This window comes from Oxyura jamaicensis, chromosome 23 (genome assembly GCF_011077185.1).
Source record: "Oxyura jamaicensis isolate SHBP4307 breed ruddy duck chromosome 23, BPBGC_Ojam_1.0, whole genome shotgun sequence".
Classification (NCBI taxonomy): domain Eukaryota; kingdom Metazoa; phylum Chordata; class Aves; order Anseriformes; family Anatidae; genus Oxyura; species Oxyura jamaicensis.
In genome coordinates, this window is record NC_048915.1 from 5,863,227 (window position 1) to 5,882,129 (window position 18,903).

General features: G+C 63.3%; 5 protein-coding genes across 9 annotated transcripts in view; 2 read left to right on the forward strand and 3 right to left on the reverse strand.

Moving 5' to 3' along the window:
* LCK (LCK proto-oncogene, Src family tyrosine kinase) overlaps positions 1–3,774 on the reverse strand; it is a 7,270-nt gene extending 3,496 nt beyond the window's left edge. The window contains exons 1-7 of one of the 2 annotated variants that reach the window (XM_035345520.1): positions 3,615–3,774; positions 1,134–1,240; positions 960–1,041; positions 794–884; positions 584–682; positions 347–450; positions 103–252 (exon numbers count right to left, since the gene is read on the reverse strand). In XM_035345520.1, the coding sequence (XP_035201411.1) occupies positions 103–252; positions 347–450; positions 584–682; positions 794–884; positions 960–1,041; positions 1,134–1,235 (628 nt within the window). In that variant the 5' untranslated portion in view covers positions 1,236–1,240; positions 3,615–3,774. The remainder of the gene's footprint in view (positions 1–102; positions 253–346; positions 451–583; positions 683–793; positions 885–959; positions 1,042–1,133; positions 1,241–3,614) is intronic. The other variant, XM_035345521.1, reaches the window with a different exon arrangement.
* Positions 3,775–5,233: 1,459 nt separating this feature from the next.
* FAM167B (family with sequence similarity 167 member B) lies at positions 5,234–6,658 on the reverse strand. Of its 2 annotated transcripts, none has more exons than XM_035345529.1 (2): positions 6,278–6,658; positions 5,234–5,761 (listed from the first exon to the last, which is right to left on the reverse strand). In XM_035345529.1, the coding sequence occupies exons 1-2, from the start codon at positions 6,557–6,559 to the stop codon at positions 5,501–5,503; spliced, it is 543 nt and encodes a 180-aa protein (XP_035201420.1). In that variant the 5' UTR covers positions 6,560–6,658; the 3' UTR covers positions 5,234–5,500. The 2 variants fall into 2 exon arrangements, with proteins under 2 accessions (XP_035201420.1, XP_035201419.1); XM_035345528.1 differs by having other exon boundaries at positions 5,234–5,764; positions 6,278–6,657.
* Positions 6,659–7,773: 1,115 nt separating this feature from the next.
* LOC118177634 (myotubularin-related protein 9-like) lies at positions 7,774–11,527 on the forward strand. Of its 3 annotated transcripts, XM_035345517.1 has the most exons (12): positions 7,774–7,788; positions 7,933–8,145; positions 8,340–8,399; positions 8,704–8,812; positions 9,096–9,221; positions 9,316–9,489; positions 9,577–9,794; positions 9,928–10,089; positions 10,192–10,333; positions 10,435–10,655; positions 10,813–10,964; positions 11,119–11,527. In XM_035345517.1, exons 2-12 carry the CDS (start codon positions 7,949–7,951, stop codon positions 11,280–11,282), a joined length of 1,725 nt encoding a protein of 574 aa, XP_035201408.1. In that variant the 5' UTR covers positions 7,774–7,788; positions 7,933–7,948; the 3' UTR covers positions 11,283–11,527. The 3 variants fall into 3 exon arrangements, with proteins under 3 accessions (XP_035201408.1, XP_035201409.1, XP_035201410.1); XM_035345518.1 differs by lacking the exons at positions 7,774–7,788; positions 8,340–8,399; XM_035345519.1 differs by lacking the exons at positions 7,774–7,788; positions 7,933–8,145 and having other exon boundaries at positions 8,217–8,399.
* Positions 11,528–12,306: 779 nt separating this feature from the next.
* EIF3I (eukaryotic translation initiation factor 3 subunit I) lies at positions 12,307–16,696 on the reverse strand. Its single transcript, XM_035345525.1, has 11 exons — positions 16,573–16,696; positions 15,875–15,967; positions 15,679–15,766; positions 15,055–15,120; positions 14,584–14,733; positions 14,349–14,476; positions 13,972–14,082; positions 13,486–13,575; positions 13,079–13,152; positions 12,902–12,994; positions 12,307–12,736 (listed from the first exon to the last, which is right to left on the reverse strand). Exons 1-11 carry the CDS (start codon positions 16,573–16,575, stop codon positions 12,655–12,657), a joined length of 978 nt encoding a protein of 325 aa, XP_035201416.1. The 5' UTR covers positions 16,576–16,696; the 3' UTR covers positions 12,307–12,654.
* Positions 16,567–18,871, forward strand: TMEM234 (transmembrane protein 234). The gene is made up of 5 exons (XM_035345530.1): positions 16,567–16,690; positions 17,106–17,257; positions 17,665–17,731; positions 17,871–17,963; positions 18,417–18,871. Exons 1-5 carry the CDS (start codon positions 16,678–16,680, stop codon positions 18,476–18,478), a joined length of 387 nt encoding a protein of 128 aa, XP_035201421.1. The 5' UTR covers positions 16,567–16,677; the 3' UTR covers positions 18,479–18,871.
* The last annotated feature ends 32 nt before the right edge of the window (positions 18,872–18,903 follow it).

Here is an 18,903-nt window from a genome sequence, read left to right on the forward strand (position 1 = left end):
TCCCATCCCATCCCATCCCATCCCATCCCATCCCATCCCATCCCATCCCTGACCCCATCCCATCCCACCCCACCCCACCCCACCCCTCAGGCCGGCACATACGTGTGTAATACTCCACCAGCTCGTGCAGGCTGCTGAAGGTGACGCGGGGGGAGATGTAGTACCCCCCGTTGTCCATGTTGCGGATCTTGTAGTGCTTCACCGTCTCGCCCTGGTTCTGGTCGAAGTCCCTCACTGACAGCGAGTAGGAGCCTGGGGAGGGGGGCGCGGTGTGGGAATGTGCCCCCAGCACTCCTGGTGCACTTCCCGGGGCGGGAGGTGCCGGAGGTGCCGGTGGCACCGGTACCTTTGGAGGTCTCACTCTCCCGGATGAGGAAGGAGCCGTGCGTGTTGCCCGAGGCCAGGAGCTGCCGCTCGGCATCCTTGCGGCTGAGGTTTTTGAAGAACCACCTGGGGACAGGGGGCAGGGTGAGGGCTGGGTGGTTACAGGTCACGTCCACCCCCCCGTGCTGAAGCCCTTCCATCTTCCCCCCGCGCTGCCACAGCTCTGTGCCCGCACAGCTGCTCCCCAGTCCCTACTCACGGCTCGGGCTCCAGGCTGTTCACCATGGCCACGAAGTTGTAGGGGATCAAACCCTCCTGGCCCGTGGTGAGCGACTGCGCCCTCCACCACTCCCCGCTCCTGCAAGGACACGGCCACGTGAGTCCCCTCCGCTGCCGGGACCAGCGGTGGCACCAGGGCACCGACCAGGGGGGACGCGGGGACAAAGAGGACCCCTTGGCGCTCACTCACTCTTCCAGGATGCGCAGCTTCTCGCCCTTCTGCAGCCCCAGGTCCCCGTCGTGGGTGGGCTCGTAGTCATACAGGGCCACCACCAGCTTGTCTGGGGGAACAGGGGCAGGGTGGAGGCAGCGATGGGGGCACCCACAGCCACCCCCCCTCTGCGGCCAGGCCTTACCCTGCAGGGGGGAGCACGGCGGAGACGTGGCCTCGTAGGACACCAGAGGATCCCGCACCTCGGAGCCATTGCGGATCAGCTGCTGGGCAGGGACAGGGGGGCCCGTGAGCTCAGCCCCCCCACAGCCCCACGCTACCCGTGGGGGTTTTTTTGGCTGCTCGCCCCCCCCCTCACCTGGCGCTTGCTGTCAGGGTCGATGGGGTAGTTGCAGTGCTCACAGATGTCGATGTTCTCAATCCAGTCGTCATCGTAGTCCGAGCTGCAGCAGCAGCCCATGGTGGCTGCACGGGGCGCGGGGCAGTGAGCGCAGCCGTCACCCCCCCAGCCCCTCCATCCCCATCTCTGCAGCCACCCACCCCAGCCCTGCACCCATCCGTCCCACCGCCCACATCGCTGGGCCCTTCCTGCACGCCCCTGAGGACGTCCCCCGGCTCTGTCCCCAGCCGTATTTCCTCCTGGTGCTGTTCTGGCTTTGGTAAGCACGGAGGGTGATTTCTTTCGTGACACCCCCACCTCGAGCACCAGCCCCGGTGCCCCGCGTGGGCAGAGGGGGCCTTCGTGTCACTGTTGCCTTCCTGCAAAAGCCGGCAGAGCCCGGCACTGCGTCACATGGAAATGGCAGCCCACAGCCCTGGAAAAAGCTCTTCTGCAGAATCCCCCACACCCACGCCACCAGGATCTGCCCCCTCCCAGGCCCGGCCCCAAACCCGCTTCCCCAGCCTCTGCCCAAGAGCTCGGGGGCTTCGGGGGCCCCACGCGGTTTCTGCAGGCGCTGAGCTCTCGGAACCTCCACCGGGAGCCAGCCAGGTGTCCCTGCCCCCGAGCCAGCGGCCACTTTGGCAGGCTCTGGGGGGGAGCTGTGGCCTGTGGGCAGGCAGTGCAGCAGCGGTGGTCCCCGGGGATGGCTGAGCCCAGAGCTGCCTGGCTGGGGGTGATGGCCACCAGCGCTGCCATCACTTTTTCTTCCTCGGTTTCCCGACCAGGAGTCACGGCACAGCTCTATTTCCACAGGCACAGCTCTATTTTCACAGGCACCCATTAAAACCTGGGGTGCTGCTGGGGAGGGCAGCGCTGCAGCTGTGCACGGTGCTTCGGAGGGGCACGCACCCACCGTGCCACTGGGGACACAAGGAATGGCCCTGCAGGGGTCCCTGGGGAGGGCTCAGTGTCCCCCGGGTGCCACCAGCCCCAACCACCGGAGCCAGCTGCCTGCGGGAGAGAGGCACAGCCCCATGTTGGGACACCAGGAGCACCCTGCGCTCGCCTCCCCGCAGCGGGGGCAGCAGGACGGGGGCAGTGCCACCCACTTGCCGTGCCTGGGGGAACACAGGGGACATCGGCACCATCCCCATGGTGCCACCTTGGGGTGCCCACCACCACGGTGGCTGATGGGAACAGGAGACGAGTGACTGTGGGGAGGAGAGGGTGGACAAACAAGCCCACCCGCACCATGTCCGGGGCCTGGAAGCCGCCCTGGTGCCTTCGGCTTCCGCTGCCACCTCTTTGAGAGCGCTCTCACGGCGCTTTGGCTGCCCACAGGGCCTGGGTCATGCAGGGCACAGGCAAGGCCCCAGCAATGCCCTGGGACAAAATCTGGACCCAGACCCAAGCCCGAGCCTGGCCCCATGGAAGAAAAGCCCCCACGCTCCCAACCTGCACGTAGCACTTCAAACGCTTGTCTACCAAAGGCGAGCGGTGCCGGGAGGTGTTTTTTCCTTTCTGTGAGAAGCTGGGGTTCAGAGGGAGGTGCTGCTATCGTCGTTTTTTTTTCTTATGTGCTCAAGCCACAGCGTAATTTCCACCGAGCAACCGTTTCACCTGCTCGGTGCGAGGGCTGTGCCGCATCTCAGGGCGTTTGAAGTCAGGTTTTGTGCCTGCATCTGTGCAAACGAATTTCTGCTGCGAAGGTTGCGTGAGAGCGAAGTGTCGGTGCCCCTGCCCCATGCCTCGCCGTGTCCCCTGCTGCGTGGCTGCGTGTGCACGGGGTACATGAGCAGCCCCCGGCCTCCTCCTGCTTGTGCCAGCCCTTCCGCATGTGCCTGTCCGGCCGGGGCTGGACGGTTTGGTCACGAGCGTGGGCGGGCGCCAGCAGGGCTGAGGCTGGGCTGGCCCTGAAGCCGGGTGTCCCCAAGTCAGCTGTGACCCAGCTGGACGCTGGCCCCGCACCTTCCCGAGCCTGGGGAGCCAGCCCGGATGCGCCATCATGGCAGGCAGGGAGGTGTTTGCTCCAAAACAGCACCGAAACCAGATGCATCGCTGCCTGAAACCATCCTTAACAGGGCCGCGATGGACTGCGATGGACGGCTGGGCGGACAGGGCCTGGCGCTGGGGACAAGTCGCCCGTCCTGCCCTGGAGATGGGGGCTCGGGGCCAGCGCTGCGAGGGGAGAGCGCTCGCACCCCGGGTGGGCACAGGGCAGTGGGGCGGCCGCTGTCACCCCGGCTGGGTGGCTGCAGCGGGACGGGGAGCACGGGGCTGCTCCCCGTGTCACCTCCTAGCCCCCTGGGCACCCATGCTCCCAGCCCCGCAGTGGCAAGCCCCCATTAACACCTCTCCACAGGGCCACATCGGAGAGCACAACACCCCCTGCTCCAGGCATCCTGCAGGTCCCGGCACCCATCCAGGGGCGCACACCCCTGCCCTGGCCCCCGTTACCTGTTGGCAGCGAGGCGAGGACGAGCCACTCTCAGACTCCCATGGCCGGGCAGCAGCAGTGACGGCACCGTCCCCACTCACGTCCTCTCCATCACCAGTGGACACGCGGTGACCGGCCGGCAGCGCAGCCACGACCCCGCACGCGGGCGCGCGCTCCCTGCTGCCGCCGCCGCTGCTCGCTCTTGCTCGCCGCCTGCCCTGGTTTCCTGCCTCATGAGCAAACTCTAGAGAAGCTGGTTCGCAGCTCGCACACGACCGCAAAGAGCTAGTGACAAACCCTGAAGCTTCCTGCCAGCCCCAGCTGGGCTGCGCGCGGGGGGTCCCTGCTCCGGGCGCCCCCAGCCCCAGGTGGGCGAGGGGACACGGAGGGACACGGAGCCGTTTGGTCAGGGGGAGCGGGGTCCCATGAGCTGGGCATTGCCAGCGTGGTGCCAGCAATGGCTGGGATTTTGTCACCCACTGCCCAGATGGCCCAGGCTGCGTGAGCCCCCTCGTCCCCTTTGCAGCCCACACCCCATGCTCGGTGCCTGCAAGCTCACAGTGCTGGTTTGGGTCATGCTGGACACTGTGTGGGCTGTGTGACACTGCTCCCACCCACAGCCCTTGCTTTGGCTGTCACCACTGCGTCACCCAAGGCCTCAGCACGCCGAGAGCCACGGTGCCGGCCAGGCTGGGGACAAAGCTAAGGGGACACCTTGTGCCCCGGCTGTGCCACACCACCAGCCCTGGGTTTTTGGAAACAGCTCAGAGCAGAGCAACCACAAAGCTATTGTCTTGGCTTCTGCGATCAGACATGAAGCCACAGGTACCTGCCGGCTGCTCTGCGGAGGCATGGGCAGGAAGCCCAGCCTGTGCCGGGGGGGAGCTGCGTCAGCGGGGGGAGCGCTGCGGTGGCAGCACCAAACACAGCACCCACCCTCAGGGACATTTCCCAGGGGCAGCCGAGCAGCCCCGTTCCCATTGTGCTTGCCAACACCAGGGGTGCCCCAGGCGAGGGCTGGTGTGCCACAGCCTTGGGGGCATGTGCAGCTCTCCCCATGTCCTGCTGCTACCCGGGGAAGGGGAAGCAGCACCCAAAAAGGTCCCTGAGGCACCCCCCATCTTCCCTGCGACATCCCATGTCTCCCCTGACATCGCTTGCGAAAAGCATTCTGTGAAAGTTGCACCCCAGCCATGGCAACTTCTTCTGCCAAGGGTTTGGTGTGGATGGAGGAAGGGAATAAGCAAAAGCAAAGCCCTCCGGCCTGGCCAGCACCACCCAAGGCCCCTCTCCTGCACCAGGGGCCGGAGTCGGGGCAGGATGGGGTTGTGGCAGCCCCGAGCGCAGCCCCCAGCACCTCCTGGCCTCAAGACCCAGCTCCCAGCCCACAAGCAGCTCAGTGACGAGCATTTCCTGAAGCAGCACAGCCCCGGCACCCATCGCAGCTGGTGCCTGGGGAGGGGCTGGCAGCGGGGTGCCCGGAGCAGAGCCCCATCCCTCTGGCACGGGCTGAGAAAAGTGGTGAGAAGCCCCCAGCCCGGGGACAGTGCCAGGAGCACGGCCCCTCCGGCCACCCCACCGCAAAGGGCCAGGAGCCACATCTGGAGGCGCCTGGGTGCACACAACAGAAACCCCTGGCTCTTACCATCGCCTCCTTTTATTCCGCCTCAAAGAGCTGCCCCCACGTCGTTCACCTTGCTGACCCTGCCATCCCCGGGGATGGGGCAGCGGGTGCCCCAGGACACCCTGTGTCCCACGGGGACAGTGGCATTTCCCGTGGCACTGAGCACCTCCTGCACGAGGGAGCTCAGCCCCAGCCCCGCCATCCCTGTGGTGCTTCAGGAGGCACCCGCGAGTCCCACCGGGCCTGGGTGCACCCATGGGTGCCCGCGGGGCCCCGCCACGCTCAGCAGAGGGAGAACCGCCGGGAGTTGATGTTCATGCGGGTGACGCCGATGTGCTTCAGCGGCATGGAGAGCAGGAAAGCAGCCTTGGGAGGGATGTTGCAGAGCAGGTCCGAGTCCTCCTCGCAGCCCTCGAGGCCGAAGGTGGCGTCGTCCAGCATCTCCTTGTGCTGGTGGCAGGCCTGCTCCACCTTCAGCCGGTGCAGCTGTGCCCGCAGGCGCATCAGCTGCTGTGCCAGGCGCTGGTCCGCAGCCTGCAGCTCCCGCTGCAGGGACACGGGGCCGTCAGCACCGCAGCCCCTGAGGGGCACAGCCATGGTGCACGGCCAGAGGGGGCTCAGCAGGGTGCTGGGGTGGCAGGGCTGGGGCCAGACCCACTGGGCACTGGGAACATGTGGTCCCGGGGTCAGCGTGGAGCCCACGCACACAGTCTGGCACTGGGGGTGCGCACACACGCACACACACACACAGCCTGGGGGGGCTCAGGAAGGTTTGTGCCCACACGGCTGCTGCCTCTCCTGCACCAGCAAAGGTCACCGCAGCCGTGCCCCAGCAGGGCAGCAGGAGGGGGTGGCAAGTGCAGGGCCAGGACCTGTGGCACTCGGCAGGGGAGATGGGCAGAGCCCCAAGCACCTGGCAGAAACCCATGTCCAGCGGCCGTGCTGGCAAAGAAGGGACGAAGCTGGGGGCTGCAGCTGGAGCCGCCGTTTCCCCTTTCCCCCCATGCCAGGGCTGGGCATGACCCCATGCACCCCTCACCCCCCCAAGCCGCTACTCACCAGCTCCGTCCTGAGCCACTCCAGAGCCGCCCCCACGGTGGGGAAGCCGCAGACGCCGCCGCCCTCCTCACCCCTGGGGTCGCCTGGGGTCCCCTCTGCCCCGCTGGGGGCCCGGCTGCCCCAGGGCTGCCCCCGCACCCTGGCCTCCCACTCGAGGTAGGAAGGGCGCCGCGTCTGCAGCTTCAGCTTGGCCGTCAGCGCCTTGAGGCCCGCCAGGCTCTCCTCGCCCATGGGTGGCTCCTCGGCGCCCAGCTCGCTGAAGCTCAGCTGCCCCAAGGCCATGGCTCAGCCTCCGGGGGGGCACCGGCCCCAGCCCCAAAAGGTGCCCAGCTACTGCCCTTTATCCACCCCCAGAGCTGGAGCCGGGACGCCCGGGGACACCAGGATGATGATAACGGGCAGGAACTTTGCCGAGCCAGAGGAGTGCAAAGAGGTGGGTGTACTTCGGATTTTATTTTTATGTTTTCCTTTTCGGGTCCAGCATCATCGCCTCCGGCTGGGAGGAGGCTCCCCGAGCTGCGGGCCGAGGACTCAGCCCGGTTATCGGCACGGGCTGACCCCGGCTTCCCGGCCCGGGCTGTGTGCGGGGGGGCAGTTGCTAAAAAAAGGGGAAAGGAAGGAAAACGAGCGGCTCCGCGTGCAGCGGGAGGGGGGGCGCGGGGCTGCGCTGCGGTGGGAGCCCGGCTGCTGGCACATCTGGGCACCGCTGGGCACATCTGGGCACATCTGGGCACAGCTGGGGGCCCTTAAGGTGGGACCCGCAGGGTGCACCGTTCCCGGCCCCCCGGGGCAGGATTCGGCCGTTCCCTGCCCCCCCTTTTTCTCCCTCCCGGGGCCCTGCGAGCGCTGCCCGGCCCCGCAGCCCCCCCCCCCCCGCCTTGGGGCCACCTTAAACCCGCCGCCCCCCCCGCCCAGCCCTGCACGCGGCGGCTCCGTTCCTGCGCTGCGCGGCCCCGCGCCCCCGGCCCCCGGGGCTGTGCGGGCACCCCTAGCCCCCCCGTTCCCCCCCATGCACCCCGAGGTCCCTGCTGGCACCCTGCCGGCACGCCGATGTGCCCCGCTCGCAGCCTGAGCTCCCCGGCTGCTGCCCCATTCCCCCCCCCCGTCGCCCCCCGGTCGCCCCCCGCTGCCTCCTGCTCGCCCCCCGCCACCGAGGGCCGCGGACCGGAGCAGGCAAGCCCGGGGGGGGAGGGGGGGCGCGGCGGGCACCGCTGCGAACCGCTCACCGCCCCCTCCTCCTCCTCTTCCTCCCCCCTTCTTCCTCCTCCTCCTCCTCCTCCCCGCCCGGCAGCGCCCTGCAGCCGCCCCCGCCCCATGCCGCGGGGAGCCGGGGGGGGCCAGGACCCCGCACCGCCGCCAGCCGCCCCAACCCCCCCCCTGCAGCCGGTACCGAGGCTGCCGGGGTGCCTGCAGGCTGCTCACCCCCTCGGCCCCGTGCCTCAGTTTCCCCACCTGCGGTGACAGCACTGCGGGGAGGAAACGAGCGAGGCTCCCGCGGGGAGGAAGCTGCACACGCTGTATGTGACAAGCAGAGGCTGAAGGGCCCAGCGTGGCTCTGGGAGGGAAGAAGAGGGGGCTTTCCAGGCCTTGCTGCGCCGCTCACGATTTCCCCTTTCTCCCTCCAGCCCTGCCGGAGGCAGCCGCAGCAGGACCCGGAGCCCAGCCGCCGCCATGGAGTTCTCCGAGCTGATCAAGACAGCGACAGTGGAGAGCGTGCTGCTGTCATGCACGGGGCTGCCGCCGGTGAGGGGCACGCTGTGCATCACCAGCCACCACCTGCTCCTCTCCTCCTGCCCCGGGGGGGACGGCCAGCCCGGCACCGTGGAGCTCTGGCTGCTCATCCGCAACGTGGACGCCGTGGAGAAGAGGTGGGTGCCCCCCACTGCCGGCCCCGAGACCCCCTTCGTGGCGTCACCCCTGCGTCGGTGCAGGGAAATTCCCCCCCGGTGCCCCCCCCCCGGCGGCTGCGGCCGCGGAGCCTCTTCCCTCCTCTTCCCCACGGCCCACGCTGGGGATGCTTGCGGCGCCGGGCATTGACCTCCTCTTCTCCTCCATGCCTCAGAGTGCAGAATTTAGGCTGGTACCAACCCCCCCGGACTAACGACTCCCCGCGAGACACCAGGTTTGGCTTTTAGCGCTCTCGGCTCTGCTAAACCCGCCCAGCAGCGCCCGGCTTTGTGCTAACCCTGCTCCGCGGGGCAGGGGCTGCTGCTCCCAGGAGGGGAGATGATGGAAATCGCACCCCCAGGCACACGTGCAGCTGGTGCCAGATGAGAGCCAACGGGATCCCGGTCACCTCGGCACAGCGCTTTGCCCTGCTCCATCCTCCCGGGGAGCAGGGGCAGCTCCCTGCAGCTGTCTGCGTGCGAAGCCCCTTCCTGCCCGCGCAGCCCCGCTGCCGGCCCTGACCTCGCTGCCTTCCCCAGGCTCGCTGGCTCCTCCGGCACCATCACGCTGCGGTGCAAAGACCTGAAGGTGCTGCAGCTGGAGATCCCGGGCATGGAGGAGTGTCTGAACATTGCCAGCTCCATCGAGGTGAGCCCCGGGTGGCCGGCGAGCCATGCCGGAGCCGCTCCGGGCTGCAAAGGGTTGGCAGGAGAAGGTGGCTGCCTGCAGTGTTTGCTCTGCGTCTGTCATTAACGTGGGTAAACACTCAGCTCCTGGTCTCTGTTTGCACGGGCACTTGCGATGCCAGCCCTCGCTTGCAGCTGGGACGTGGCCACGAGGAAGGAACAGGGATGGGGGCTGCAGAGGGGGGGTGGTGGGGACATTCCCAGATGTCCCCGCGTGCCCCAGCTCCACCTTCGCTCTGCTCCAGGCCCTCTCCTCGGTGGACTCCGTGATGATGATGTACCCGTTCTTCTACAGACCTCAGGACCTGCGGCTCGAGGAGGGGTGGCACCTCTTCCCCCTCGAGCAATACTTCCAGCAAATCGCCACGCAGGTGAGCCCAGGGGGGCGACCCGGCTGGCAGGGGAGGGGGAGAAGCGACTCCCCTGACCCATACCCCGCTGCCCCCATCCCGCTTCTCCCCCCAGACGAGCCAGTGGCGGCTGAGCGACTTGAACAGGGATTTCACCACCTGCCCCACGTACCCTGCGGATGTCATCGTGCCGGCGGCCGTGAGCGACGACACCTTGCGGAGGGCGGCCCGGTTCCGGCAGGGAGGGCGCTTCCCCGTCCTCAGCTATTACCACCCCAGGAATGGGACCGTGAGTCTGTCTCCCCAGCCCTCTCCTGTCGCCATCCCACCCCACTGGATCCCCGGCTCTGGCTTCCCACAGCCTCTCGCCCCGCAGGTGATGCTCCGCAGCAGCCAGCCGCTGACAGGCCCCAACCGAAAGCGCTGCCCCGAGGACGAGGTGCTGCTGGGGACGGTCCTGGATGAGGGGGAGCGGGGCTTTATCATCGACACACGGTCGGCCCAGGCAGCGAAGCAGGCACGGATGACGGGGGGCGGCACGGAGCCCAAGTCCTCCTATCCTCAGTGGAAGCGGCTGCACCGGCCCCTGGAGCGGTGAGGGGCTGTGCCGAAGCCTGGCTCCTGTAACTGGGGCGATCGCGCTGTCCTGCAGCCAGCACAGCAGCCCTAACCCCCCAAAACCAGACCCCCTCCAAGCCCCTCACACACCATTTTCCTTCCTGCCCAGAGGCCGCCCGCTGCAGGAGAGCTTCATTAAGCTGGTGGAAGCCTGCAACGATGCCTCGCTCAGCATGGACCGCTGGCTGAGCCGGCTGGAGAGCTGCCGCTGGCTGAGCCACGTCAAGGCGGCCCTGAGCACGGCCTGCCTGGCTGCACAGTGCATGGATAGGTAGGGGGCTGTCGCCCCAAAGCCCCTCGCTGCGGCCAAAGCACCATGGCACCAACCATAGGCACGGCTGGCAGCGCCCCAACCGCCTGTGCTTGCCTGCAGGGAGGAGGCCAGTGTGCTGGTGCACGGCGCAGAGGGGACAGACACGACGCTGCTGGTGACAGCGCTGGCGCAGGTGATCCTGGACCCGGGCTGCCGCACGATGGTGGGCTTCCAGGGGCTGCTGGAGCGGGAGTGGATCGAGGTGAGAGTGGCAGAAGTGAGAGGTGGGGATCTCCAGCCCGGCTGGGCATCCTCGGTTGCCTTCACCCCTGTTATCCCCGCCACTTTTTTGGCATCCCGCAGGCCGGCCACCCCTTCCACCTCCGCTGCGCCCGCTCTGCCTACTCCCACGCCCGGCTGAAGCAGGAGGCACCGCTGTTCCTCCTCTTCCTCGACTGCGTGTGGCAGCTGAGCCGCCAGTTCCCCTTCTCCCTGGAGTTCGGCGAGAGCCTCCTCCTCACCCTCTTCGACAACGCCTACGCCTCTGACTATGGCACCTTCCTCTGCAACAACGAGAAGGAGAGGCAAGTGCTGGGAGGTGGGGGTGGCAGCGCCCTGTAGGAGCAGTGCCACGGCCACCTCCTTGCCCCTGGGCAGGGCCAAACCCTCACAGTAAGAGAACTGGGGTCAGCCCCAGCCTGGTGCCCCCAGGGACTGAGACGCTTCTCAATGCTCCCGTAGATGCCTGTGTAAAGTGAAGGAGAACACGCACTCCCTCTGGGCCTGGCTGAACCAGCCTGAGGAGAAGAAGAAGTACCTGAACCCCCTCTACTCGCACAACCCGCTGGTCATCTGGCCCTCCGTGGAGCCCCAGAGCATCCAGCTGTGGCAGGGTGAGCTGCGGCCAGCCCCCAGGCAGCTGCCTTCCAAACCCGAGGCCGGAGCCGTGCTTGCTTGCAGACACCACTTCGGCTGGGTCGCATGCGGTGGCTTCGGGAAAGCTGCTCTGCTCTTCCCTCGAGTAATGCGCAACCCCTCGCCTCCTAGGCTTATTCTTCCGATGGATCCTTCCCTCCCAGTACCTAGACGAGGCCCGGGCAGAGATGCAGCGGTTGGTGGAGGGCAACGAGGCGCCTGCCAAGGAGAGCGCAGGGAGCAGGCTGAGCCGGTCGCTCTCTGACCCTGCTGCCAGGACAGAGAACGAAAGATGAGCAGCAGCACAGGCACTTCGGTCCTGGCAATCACATCCCCCTCACCCCGTCACCATGGGCTGAGGGGTCAAGGCGATGCAGAAGTTTTCCACAGGACGTGTGCGGGACACACGCCCTGGGGAGCCCAGGGAAGCCTGTGTGTACCAGCAGCGTGGAGGACAGCCCAGGGAGAGGGGGGACAGATGCACTTGAGCAGCCTCTCGGCCACGCAGACTGAAGGTGTCACAGTAAAGTGGTCTCTCGCAGTCTGCTCCTGCGTTGTGTGGTGTTCCTCGGGCAGGAGCTGGGCAGCGCAGGGCTCTGCAGCAGCAGGAGCAGCCCTGCTCCCTCAGGCAGGTTCCTGCTCTGCTCCCCAGCGGGATCGCGGCAGCTCTCGGACCTGCACCACGCGTCGAGCAGAGGGCAGGAGGCCGATGTGCCCAGCAGCTCCCCTGCAGCATGCCGGCCCTGCTCCGTGACCGAGGCGTGGTTGGCACAGCACCTAAGCAGCAAAACACGCTGAACTCACAGCAACCTCTCCACAAAAGGCACTCTGGCTGCAGTGTAAGTATTGCATCAGTCACTCCAAGCTGGGAGCCAGCCTGGGAAATGGGTCCTTGAACCCAGTTTCGAGGAAGGAAAGAGACAGGAGCCACCCTTCCAAGCAGACAGACACGGGGACAGAGGGCTAGGACGAGGATTTGCAACACAACCTTCCTAGCGCAGGAAATAACTGTTCTATGAGGAAAGCTGGCTCAGGGTCAAGCCAGCAAATAAACAAAGCACTAGAACTGGGCGCACATCATCTGGAAAACAATGGCTACTGCACTTCCAGCCTGTTCACAGATCCAGCACTGCTAGGGCTGGACCTCAGCAGCTGCAGATCATTGCTGGGAAAGAGTTAACCTGGGCCTGGGCGAAGACAGAGGCACAGGGAGCAGCAGCACCGCTGCCTGCTGGGGGGCGGAGAGCGAGGCACTGCCAGCAGAGCTGGGAGAGCAAAGCAGCCTGGTTAATTTTGTCCCAGAGCACAAAACAGAGGCACTTTTTCTGGTGTTTAGAAAAGATTTTTTATTTCCTGCCGATTTTTTTTCTCCACTGGTATATAAATATGCCCAGCAGGCCAGGAAGTTAGCATCCACAGGGGCAGGCAGGCAGCCAACACAACTCCTTTCCTCACCTTCACTCTACCTCCTGAGAAAGCCACAGGTTGTGCTGTTTTGAGCTGGTTGGGGTTCTAGATGCCCACATCCATACAGCCCCTGAGTTTGCTGCTGCTTCCTGCTGCCTCCTGCGGAGCAGACCAACTTCAGGCCTTACAGCAGTTCTGCTCAGGAGCCAATGGACTGGGCGACGGATGGGAAGAGGGAAGAAGAGGAGAGGACGTCCTCCTTTAAGCTTCAAACTCAAACTCGAAATACTGGGGATCGAAATAATGGATGCGAACGTAGCCATCCTCACCACCACTGCTGTAACTGTGCGGGAGAAAAGATGAGAAAGTCAGTCTTGTCAGGAGCCCACTGTGTCCAGCTTCATACCAGCAAGAGACTGAATCTGTTCTCACAACACCCTCCAAAAGCTAAGAAATGGTCACAAGATGAAAAAAATATCAGTAACAGCAAGATCTGCAAAATCTCTACCTCTTTCCATCGGGGTGAAAAGCGACACTGTTTATTGGACCAAAATGACCCTTCACTCTGCCAAACTCTTCTTCAAAAGCCAAGTGGAAGAACCTGGGAGAAGGAAGAAGTCAGGAGCCTGGTTAGGGACACAACCAGGGTTTCCTCAAAAAAACTCTGCAGTTGTAAAGTACCAACCTCGCCTCAAATTTGCCAATCCTGGTGGAGGTCGTGGTCACATCCATGGCCTCTTGCCCACCACCAAGCACAACCTGCGAAGGGCAGAGGCCACAACACTGCAGGACTGCTTACGCCACGGGCGCAGCAGCAGGCAGGGAAGGAGGGAGCCCGGCCCTGGGGAAGCCTCCCACCACACCAGCAGAGCCCACGAGCTCATCGACGGGCCCCGAGAAGTTCCTGCCTCTCAGCCACACTTGGAGATGACAGGACACAAAGCCTTGCTCCTGCACCAGACAGCAGTGAAGCTCCCTGGGCCCATCCCACAGCCACGTTTATAACACAGGCGGGTCTGGTGACGCCGTGCCTTCCAGCTACCTGGGACGAGGTAGGAGTCGCAGAAAGACCATTACGAGTGGGGTTCTTACGTGATCAAAAATGGGGGAGAGAGCGGCAGAGTTCACCGGTCGCTCTGTCCGGAACGTCTTCAAATGTTCCAGTGTCGTGCAATCAAAGAGCTAAGAGGCAAAAGGGAGAGAGTTAGAGAGTTATGCTGCAAAAGGACGTGCAGCCCGATTAACTCATACAAACCCCAGTCCTCACACAAGTGGGTATTAGCACTGAAGCTGCTCACAGGCACCCAAAACCCAAAGACATTTCTCCAGAATCCCCAAGCACCTGCCCAAGGTAACTGTCACCTTTACACCTCCTGCAGGTAGCACACTGCAGCCTTCATTTTGTTGTTGCAGCTAATTTAACGTGGCGATGCCTCCCCGTTCCCACTGAAGTCTCCCACCCAGCTTTGACTTCACACTCACTCAAATTTCCAAGGAGCAAACCCCTGAGGTAGTCTCTGAGCAGAGGCACTACGAGCAGATACGGCAGTCGGCTGCGTTACCGCCACGAGGCCTCACCTTGGCCGTGTTGTCCTTGGAGGCGGTGATGAACATGGTCATGTCCCTGGAGGTCTGAATGTCATTGATTTGCTTGGTGTGCTCCTTCATGTTTGAAAGCTGCTCCCCTGACTGAAGGGTCAAACAAGGCAGTTGCAGTGAGCAAACAAAGCGAGCACACTTCCCCAGTAAAATGTTTAGGAGGTATCACTGTCAGCAGCAGGGCGGGCATTTCTACATCAGCCTGGCTGAAGGGAACCACATATTTTCACTATCCTTCCACGAGGCTGCTGGTCTGAGCCAAGAAGCCCACGTTCTGCCCCGTGATCACTCAGGAATGCTGCAGTGCCCTCCCCACGCACCGCTGCCAAGGAGATGCTGCCCCTTATCACACCGACCTTGGCGCTGAACTGGTTGAGCTCCCCACTTTCGTGTCCTGCGATGATGAACTCCCCCAGGGGGCCCCACACAGCACTAGTGATTTTAGAGTCACTGCAGGGGATTTTCATGTATGGCTCGTTGTTCTCTGCAGGAAGGAAGGAAGGAGACAGACAGACAGACAGCATGGCACCAGCTCTGGCGGTCAGTGCTTCCCCTTACTCCCTGCTGCAGGCACAGGCTCGGATTCCTCACCGATCTGGCTGGGGTCCCGCAGGTCAAAGAAGCTCACAAAACACTGGTAGCCCATCTGCTTGTCCGTGGAAAACATGATGATGTTTCCTCCAAAGTCAAAGCCACACGTCCTCACCGCCGAGCTGGTCTTCACCAGGGCAAGCTGCTTTCCTGCACACAGAGCAGAAACCATCACTCACCGGGGCCTGGGCTGCAAGATGAATGAAGGTGACCGAGGGGGCAGGGTCTCAGGCAGGACTGACGAGATGAACGGGCCAGGTGACCTGCAGGCACCGACTGCGTGCTTGGACTAAATAGGTGGGGAGGTGAGGGAATTGGCCAAGTGTTCACTAGAAACCAGGCACACACACACACACACTCCCCTTAGGATTCAGACCTTTCAGGGATCAAACAAGCACACGTTGCACACAAACTCCAGAGCAGGACAGAGCTGGGAGTCACACCTGGTGGCAGGGGAACCAAGAGCCGTACCTGTTTCACAGTCCCAGAGCCGACAGCTGTTATCTGCAGAGCCAGTGAGCACGTGTCGGGTGTCCCCTAGGTCACCAGTTAAGGAACATCACCGTGTTTGTAGCCCCCAAAAGCTGTTTAGATACCCAGAAAGTATTTATACACAAGGTCAAAAGAGTGCATTACAGTGAGAAACGGCTGAGATTCAGCAAATTCCATTATAGGAATGGCAATGCTCCAGTACAGACTGGAAGTCCAAGAGCTCCTACTATAAAACCCACAGCTTTCCTCCTGAAATGGTGAGAAAAATGCTACAGTTCTTGCCTTAACACGACCTATGTATGTTTTCACCTCTGCTATGTCCTACCCACATTGAAGAGGGAAGATCTTGTTCACTTCGTACACCTTCCTTGTGCTCCCTGGGCCACCTCAAGCACAAATGTGGGCAGGTGCCATGGCACACGTTGCTCCCAACAACAGCCCAGAGAGAAAAAAAACATCCAAGAGATGGAGTAAGGAAAGTTAAATGCACCACGTGGCCTCCACACCTGTCACACTGCAGCAGCTGAAAGGAACGGCCTGAGCTGAATCACTCCACGTAATAAGCAGAGCACGGACAAACTGGTTTTGCCAACCAAAAGATACAGTCTGCATCCACGCACCAGACAGCTCCCGTGTGGCCATTGTACGTGCCGAGCCGCTCCCCGTTCACTGAATACCAAACGTTGACGATCTAGGAGAAGGAGAGAAGCCCTCATCACGCAGGCCTCCTCAGGACGCTCGCTAACCCACTGCCGCCCCTTCCCCACTGCCCAAGGGGGCTGATTTATGCCGCACTCACGGGGTCCTTGGCCACGGTGAAGAGCAGGTCTCCCTCGCGGTTGTACTTGATCTGCGTGATGGAGCGCTCGTGGCCCTGCAGCAGGATCGGCTTCTGCGGGGGGGGGACGGGGGTGGAGGGAAGAGGCGACAGGAGGCGACAGTTGGGGTCAGAAAGGGCTGAGGGACCCAGCCGGCATCTCCCACCCAGCTGTCACAGCCCGGGAGCCCCCCCAGGGGCCTGCAGCGCCCGAATAACCCCTCAGAGCCCCCCCAGACCCTCACCAACCCCAACCCCCACAGCTCCTCACAACCCTTCACCTGCCCCTCAGAGACCCCCATAACCCTTCACTAAACTCTCGCTGGCGCTCACCGCTCCCTCACAGCCCCTCAGAGCTCCCTCACCAGCCAAAATAACCCTCACAACCCCCTCAGAGCCCCCCGTAACCCTCTCAGAGCCCCTCAGAGCCCCCTACAACCCCTCACCAACCTCTCACTGCCCCTCGCCGCTCCCTCACAGCCCCCCACAGCTCCTCGCCACACGAACAACCCCTCATAAACCCCTCAGAGCCCCCCACAACCCCTTACTGCCCCTCGCCGCTCCCTCGCCGCCCCCCCACCGCCCAAGCAACCCCTCACAAACCCCTCACAACTCCCCCCAGCCCCTCACAACCTCCCCCAGCCCCTCGCCGCCCCCCGCCGCCCCCTCCCCGCTCCCACCATGGCGGCGGCGCTGCCGAAGCTGGGGCTCGACCGACAGCGAGGCGCCCGCCAACACTTCCGGGTCAGAGGGCGCGCGGCCGGCGGAAGTCCGGCGCCGTTGCTATGGCGACCGCGGGTGCGCTTCCGGGTTGGGGGATGAGGGAGCCGGGATGGCAGTGGGTGGCTCGGGCCTGCGCCCTCCCGGCCGGGCCGGGGCTCGGCGGGAGAGGGCCACGGGGAGGCCGCAGGGGGGACGCGGCTGTGGGTTTGGGGGCTTTGGGGCCTTCCCCGAGGGGGATGTGTTCCCGGGATGCGGCCTCAGGCCCCAACGGTTGCGGGCAGGGCCCTGAAGGGGCCGGTCCCGGGGGGCTGGGAGCAGCCGGCCCGGCCCGGGGCTTCCCCTGAGGGGAGGCGGCGGAGAGTTGGGGTCGTTCGGGGCCTCCCCGGGAAGGGCAGGCGCTGTGCAGGGGGAGAGGCTGAGTCGGGGCGGGCCGAGGGGCCGCTAGCGGGTCCGCGTCCCCCGGGGCTGCTGAACTGAGGCTGTGGCGCAGGGGAGGCGGCGGCGCTGGTGCTGGTGGCCGTGCTGTGGGGCAGCACCGGGCCGTTCCTGCGGACGGGCGCGGCGGGGCTGGAGGAGCTGCGGCACCGGGGCCGCCTGCGGCAGCTGCTGGCCGAGATCTGCTTCCTGGGCCTCAACTACAAGGTGCGGCCCCGAGCTGGGGGGGAGTCACGGGATCGTTCTGTATGCTTCTGCACTAGGTACCGTTATTTAAACTGTTAAATGTTCCTTCTGTCTGGAGGGTAAGTTATCCTCTGTAATGTTGCATTTACTTGCCCATCGTGCTGCTCTTCCTGTGCAGAATTCAGACCACGTTGTAGAAAGCAGGTCGTTAATCCTCACATTTCACACAAAGTAAGCCCTGCCTGCCACCTGCAGATTGGGCATCTAAGGCACCAAACAGCTCGTGACTGGCAGTGGTCAGCAGTGGGCTGCATGTCCACTCCCAGACATGGCACAGAACCAGGGGGTCGGGGCTCCTTCGCGGCTGCTCACTGCGGGGCGCAGGGTGGTTTCCATGCCACGACTGACTGGCTGTGCTCTTCCTGCAGTACATGGTGCCGTTCCTGCTCAATCAGTGTGGATCGCTCCTCTTCTACCTCACCTTGGCATCTGCAGGTCAGCTGTTGTTGCTTTTGTGGAGTGGGTGGATCAGGATTTTGGGGAGGAGCCATGGTTCTGATTAGTTTGGTGACCTGCTCGACGTTTAGTCAGAGTTCTTGTAATGAACTGTCTGTGTTACACTGTTCATTTTCAGACCTGTCCCTGGCGGTACCGCTCTGTAACTCCCTGGCTTTGATATTCACTCTGGTGACTGGGAAGATTCTGGGAGAGGATATCGGTGGTAAAAGTAAGTTGCACTTACAACATTTTGTCCTACTGTCTCCTGCATCCATGTGCTAACTTAGAGTTGTGTGCTCCCCTCCGGGCTCCTGAAAACCAGCAAACAGACACAAGCCCTGTAACGAGTTAAGTGGTTCCGGCTAGGAAGCTGAAAAGGAAGTGAAACTGACGTGCGTGAGCAGGGCAAGTGAATTTGAATTGGCTGTTGTAAGCTAGCAGAATTTACAGGCCTGAGCCTTTACCTATTTAACTATAAGAGAAACACTAAGGATTACGCCCACTTTGAAAAGGGATGCCCTGCAAGCCCCAAAATGTGGCCACTTATACTCCTCACCATCCCTCACTCCATACTGTAACATTGTCCTGCTCAGAACGTCAGAAAATGGCAGGAAACAGAAAACTTAAAAACACCAGAGCCTGGCAAGGTAGCTGTAGAGTACACCGTGCTTTGTCTCCGCAGGGGCTGTGGCAGGAATGGCGCTCACCCTCCTGGGTGTCACTCTCTGTGTAGCTGGTTCGTGACCGAGGTGCAGCAAGCAGAGGAAGAGAAGGCGTTTAAACGTGACCCCGTGGCATGAGGGGAGCTTCTGGCTCAGCTGCTGACCGCTTGGCTCTCATTCTGACACACGGCTGCCTGGAAGCATGACTGGACTCCCCGAGCACCAGTGTGGAACAAGGACGTCCCATTTAGTGTCTTAAGGAATTTTTTTCTGTGGGCGTTTCAAAGCAGGATGGGAGGAGGGGTAGTAAATGGTTAATAAATAATTCAGATTCTGGGATCTACTGACTTTGTACAGAAGGAATCTACTCAGGGACCTGTACAACAATGCCAGTGCAGTTTGTTGCCGTGGAAGGAAGGATCCTTTTCAGTGAACTAATGAGTCCACAATACCAGATAGACCACAGAAAGACAAATCTTTGTTACCCTTGTCATTTATCAGGAACAC

Bases quoted from the DNA above. Each gene is read 5' to 3' on its own strand.
- EIF3I (XM_035345525.1), bottom strand. The intron at 15,767-15,874 runs GTGAGTGCGGCA...TCCTTCTCCTAG, and splicing joins TCACCGTGGCCAAGGACCCC to ATCGTCAACGTTTGGTATTC. The intron at 12,737-12,901 runs GTAGAGATTTTG...TCTCCCGCACAG, and splicing joins TTTCACCCCGATGGAAAGAG to TTACAGCAGTGGTGGTGAGG.
- LOC118177634 (XM_035345517.1), top strand. From the start codon at position 7,949: ATGGAGTTCTCCGAGCTGATCAAGACAGCGACAGTGGAGAGCGTGCTG. The intron at 8,400-8,703 runs GTTTGGCTTTTA...TGCCTTCCCCAG, and splicing joins GACTCCCCGCGAGACACCAG to GCTCGCTGGCTCCTCCGGCA. The intron at 10,965-11,118 runs GTGAGCTGCGGC...CTCGCCTCCTAG, and splicing joins GAGCATCCAGCTGTGGCAGG to GCTTATTCTTCCGATGGATC.
- TMEM234 (XM_035345530.1), top strand. The intron at 17,258-17,664 runs GTGCGGCCCCGA...CTCTTCCTGCAG, and splicing joins TCCTGGGCCTCAACTACAAG to TACATGGTGCCGTTCCTGCT. The intron at 17,964-18,416 runs GTAAGTTGCACT...TTGTCTCCGCAG, and splicing joins AGAGGATATCGGTGGTAAAA to GGGCTGTGGCAGGAATGGCG.
- FAM167B (XM_035345528.1), bottom strand. From the start codon at position 6,559: ATGGCCTTGGGGCAGCTGAGCTTCAGCGAGCTGGGCGCCGAGGAGCCA. The intron at 5,765-6,277 runs GTGAGTAGCGGC...GTGTCCCTGCAG, and splicing joins AGTGGCTCAGGACGGAGCTG to CGGGAGCTGCAGGCTGCGGA.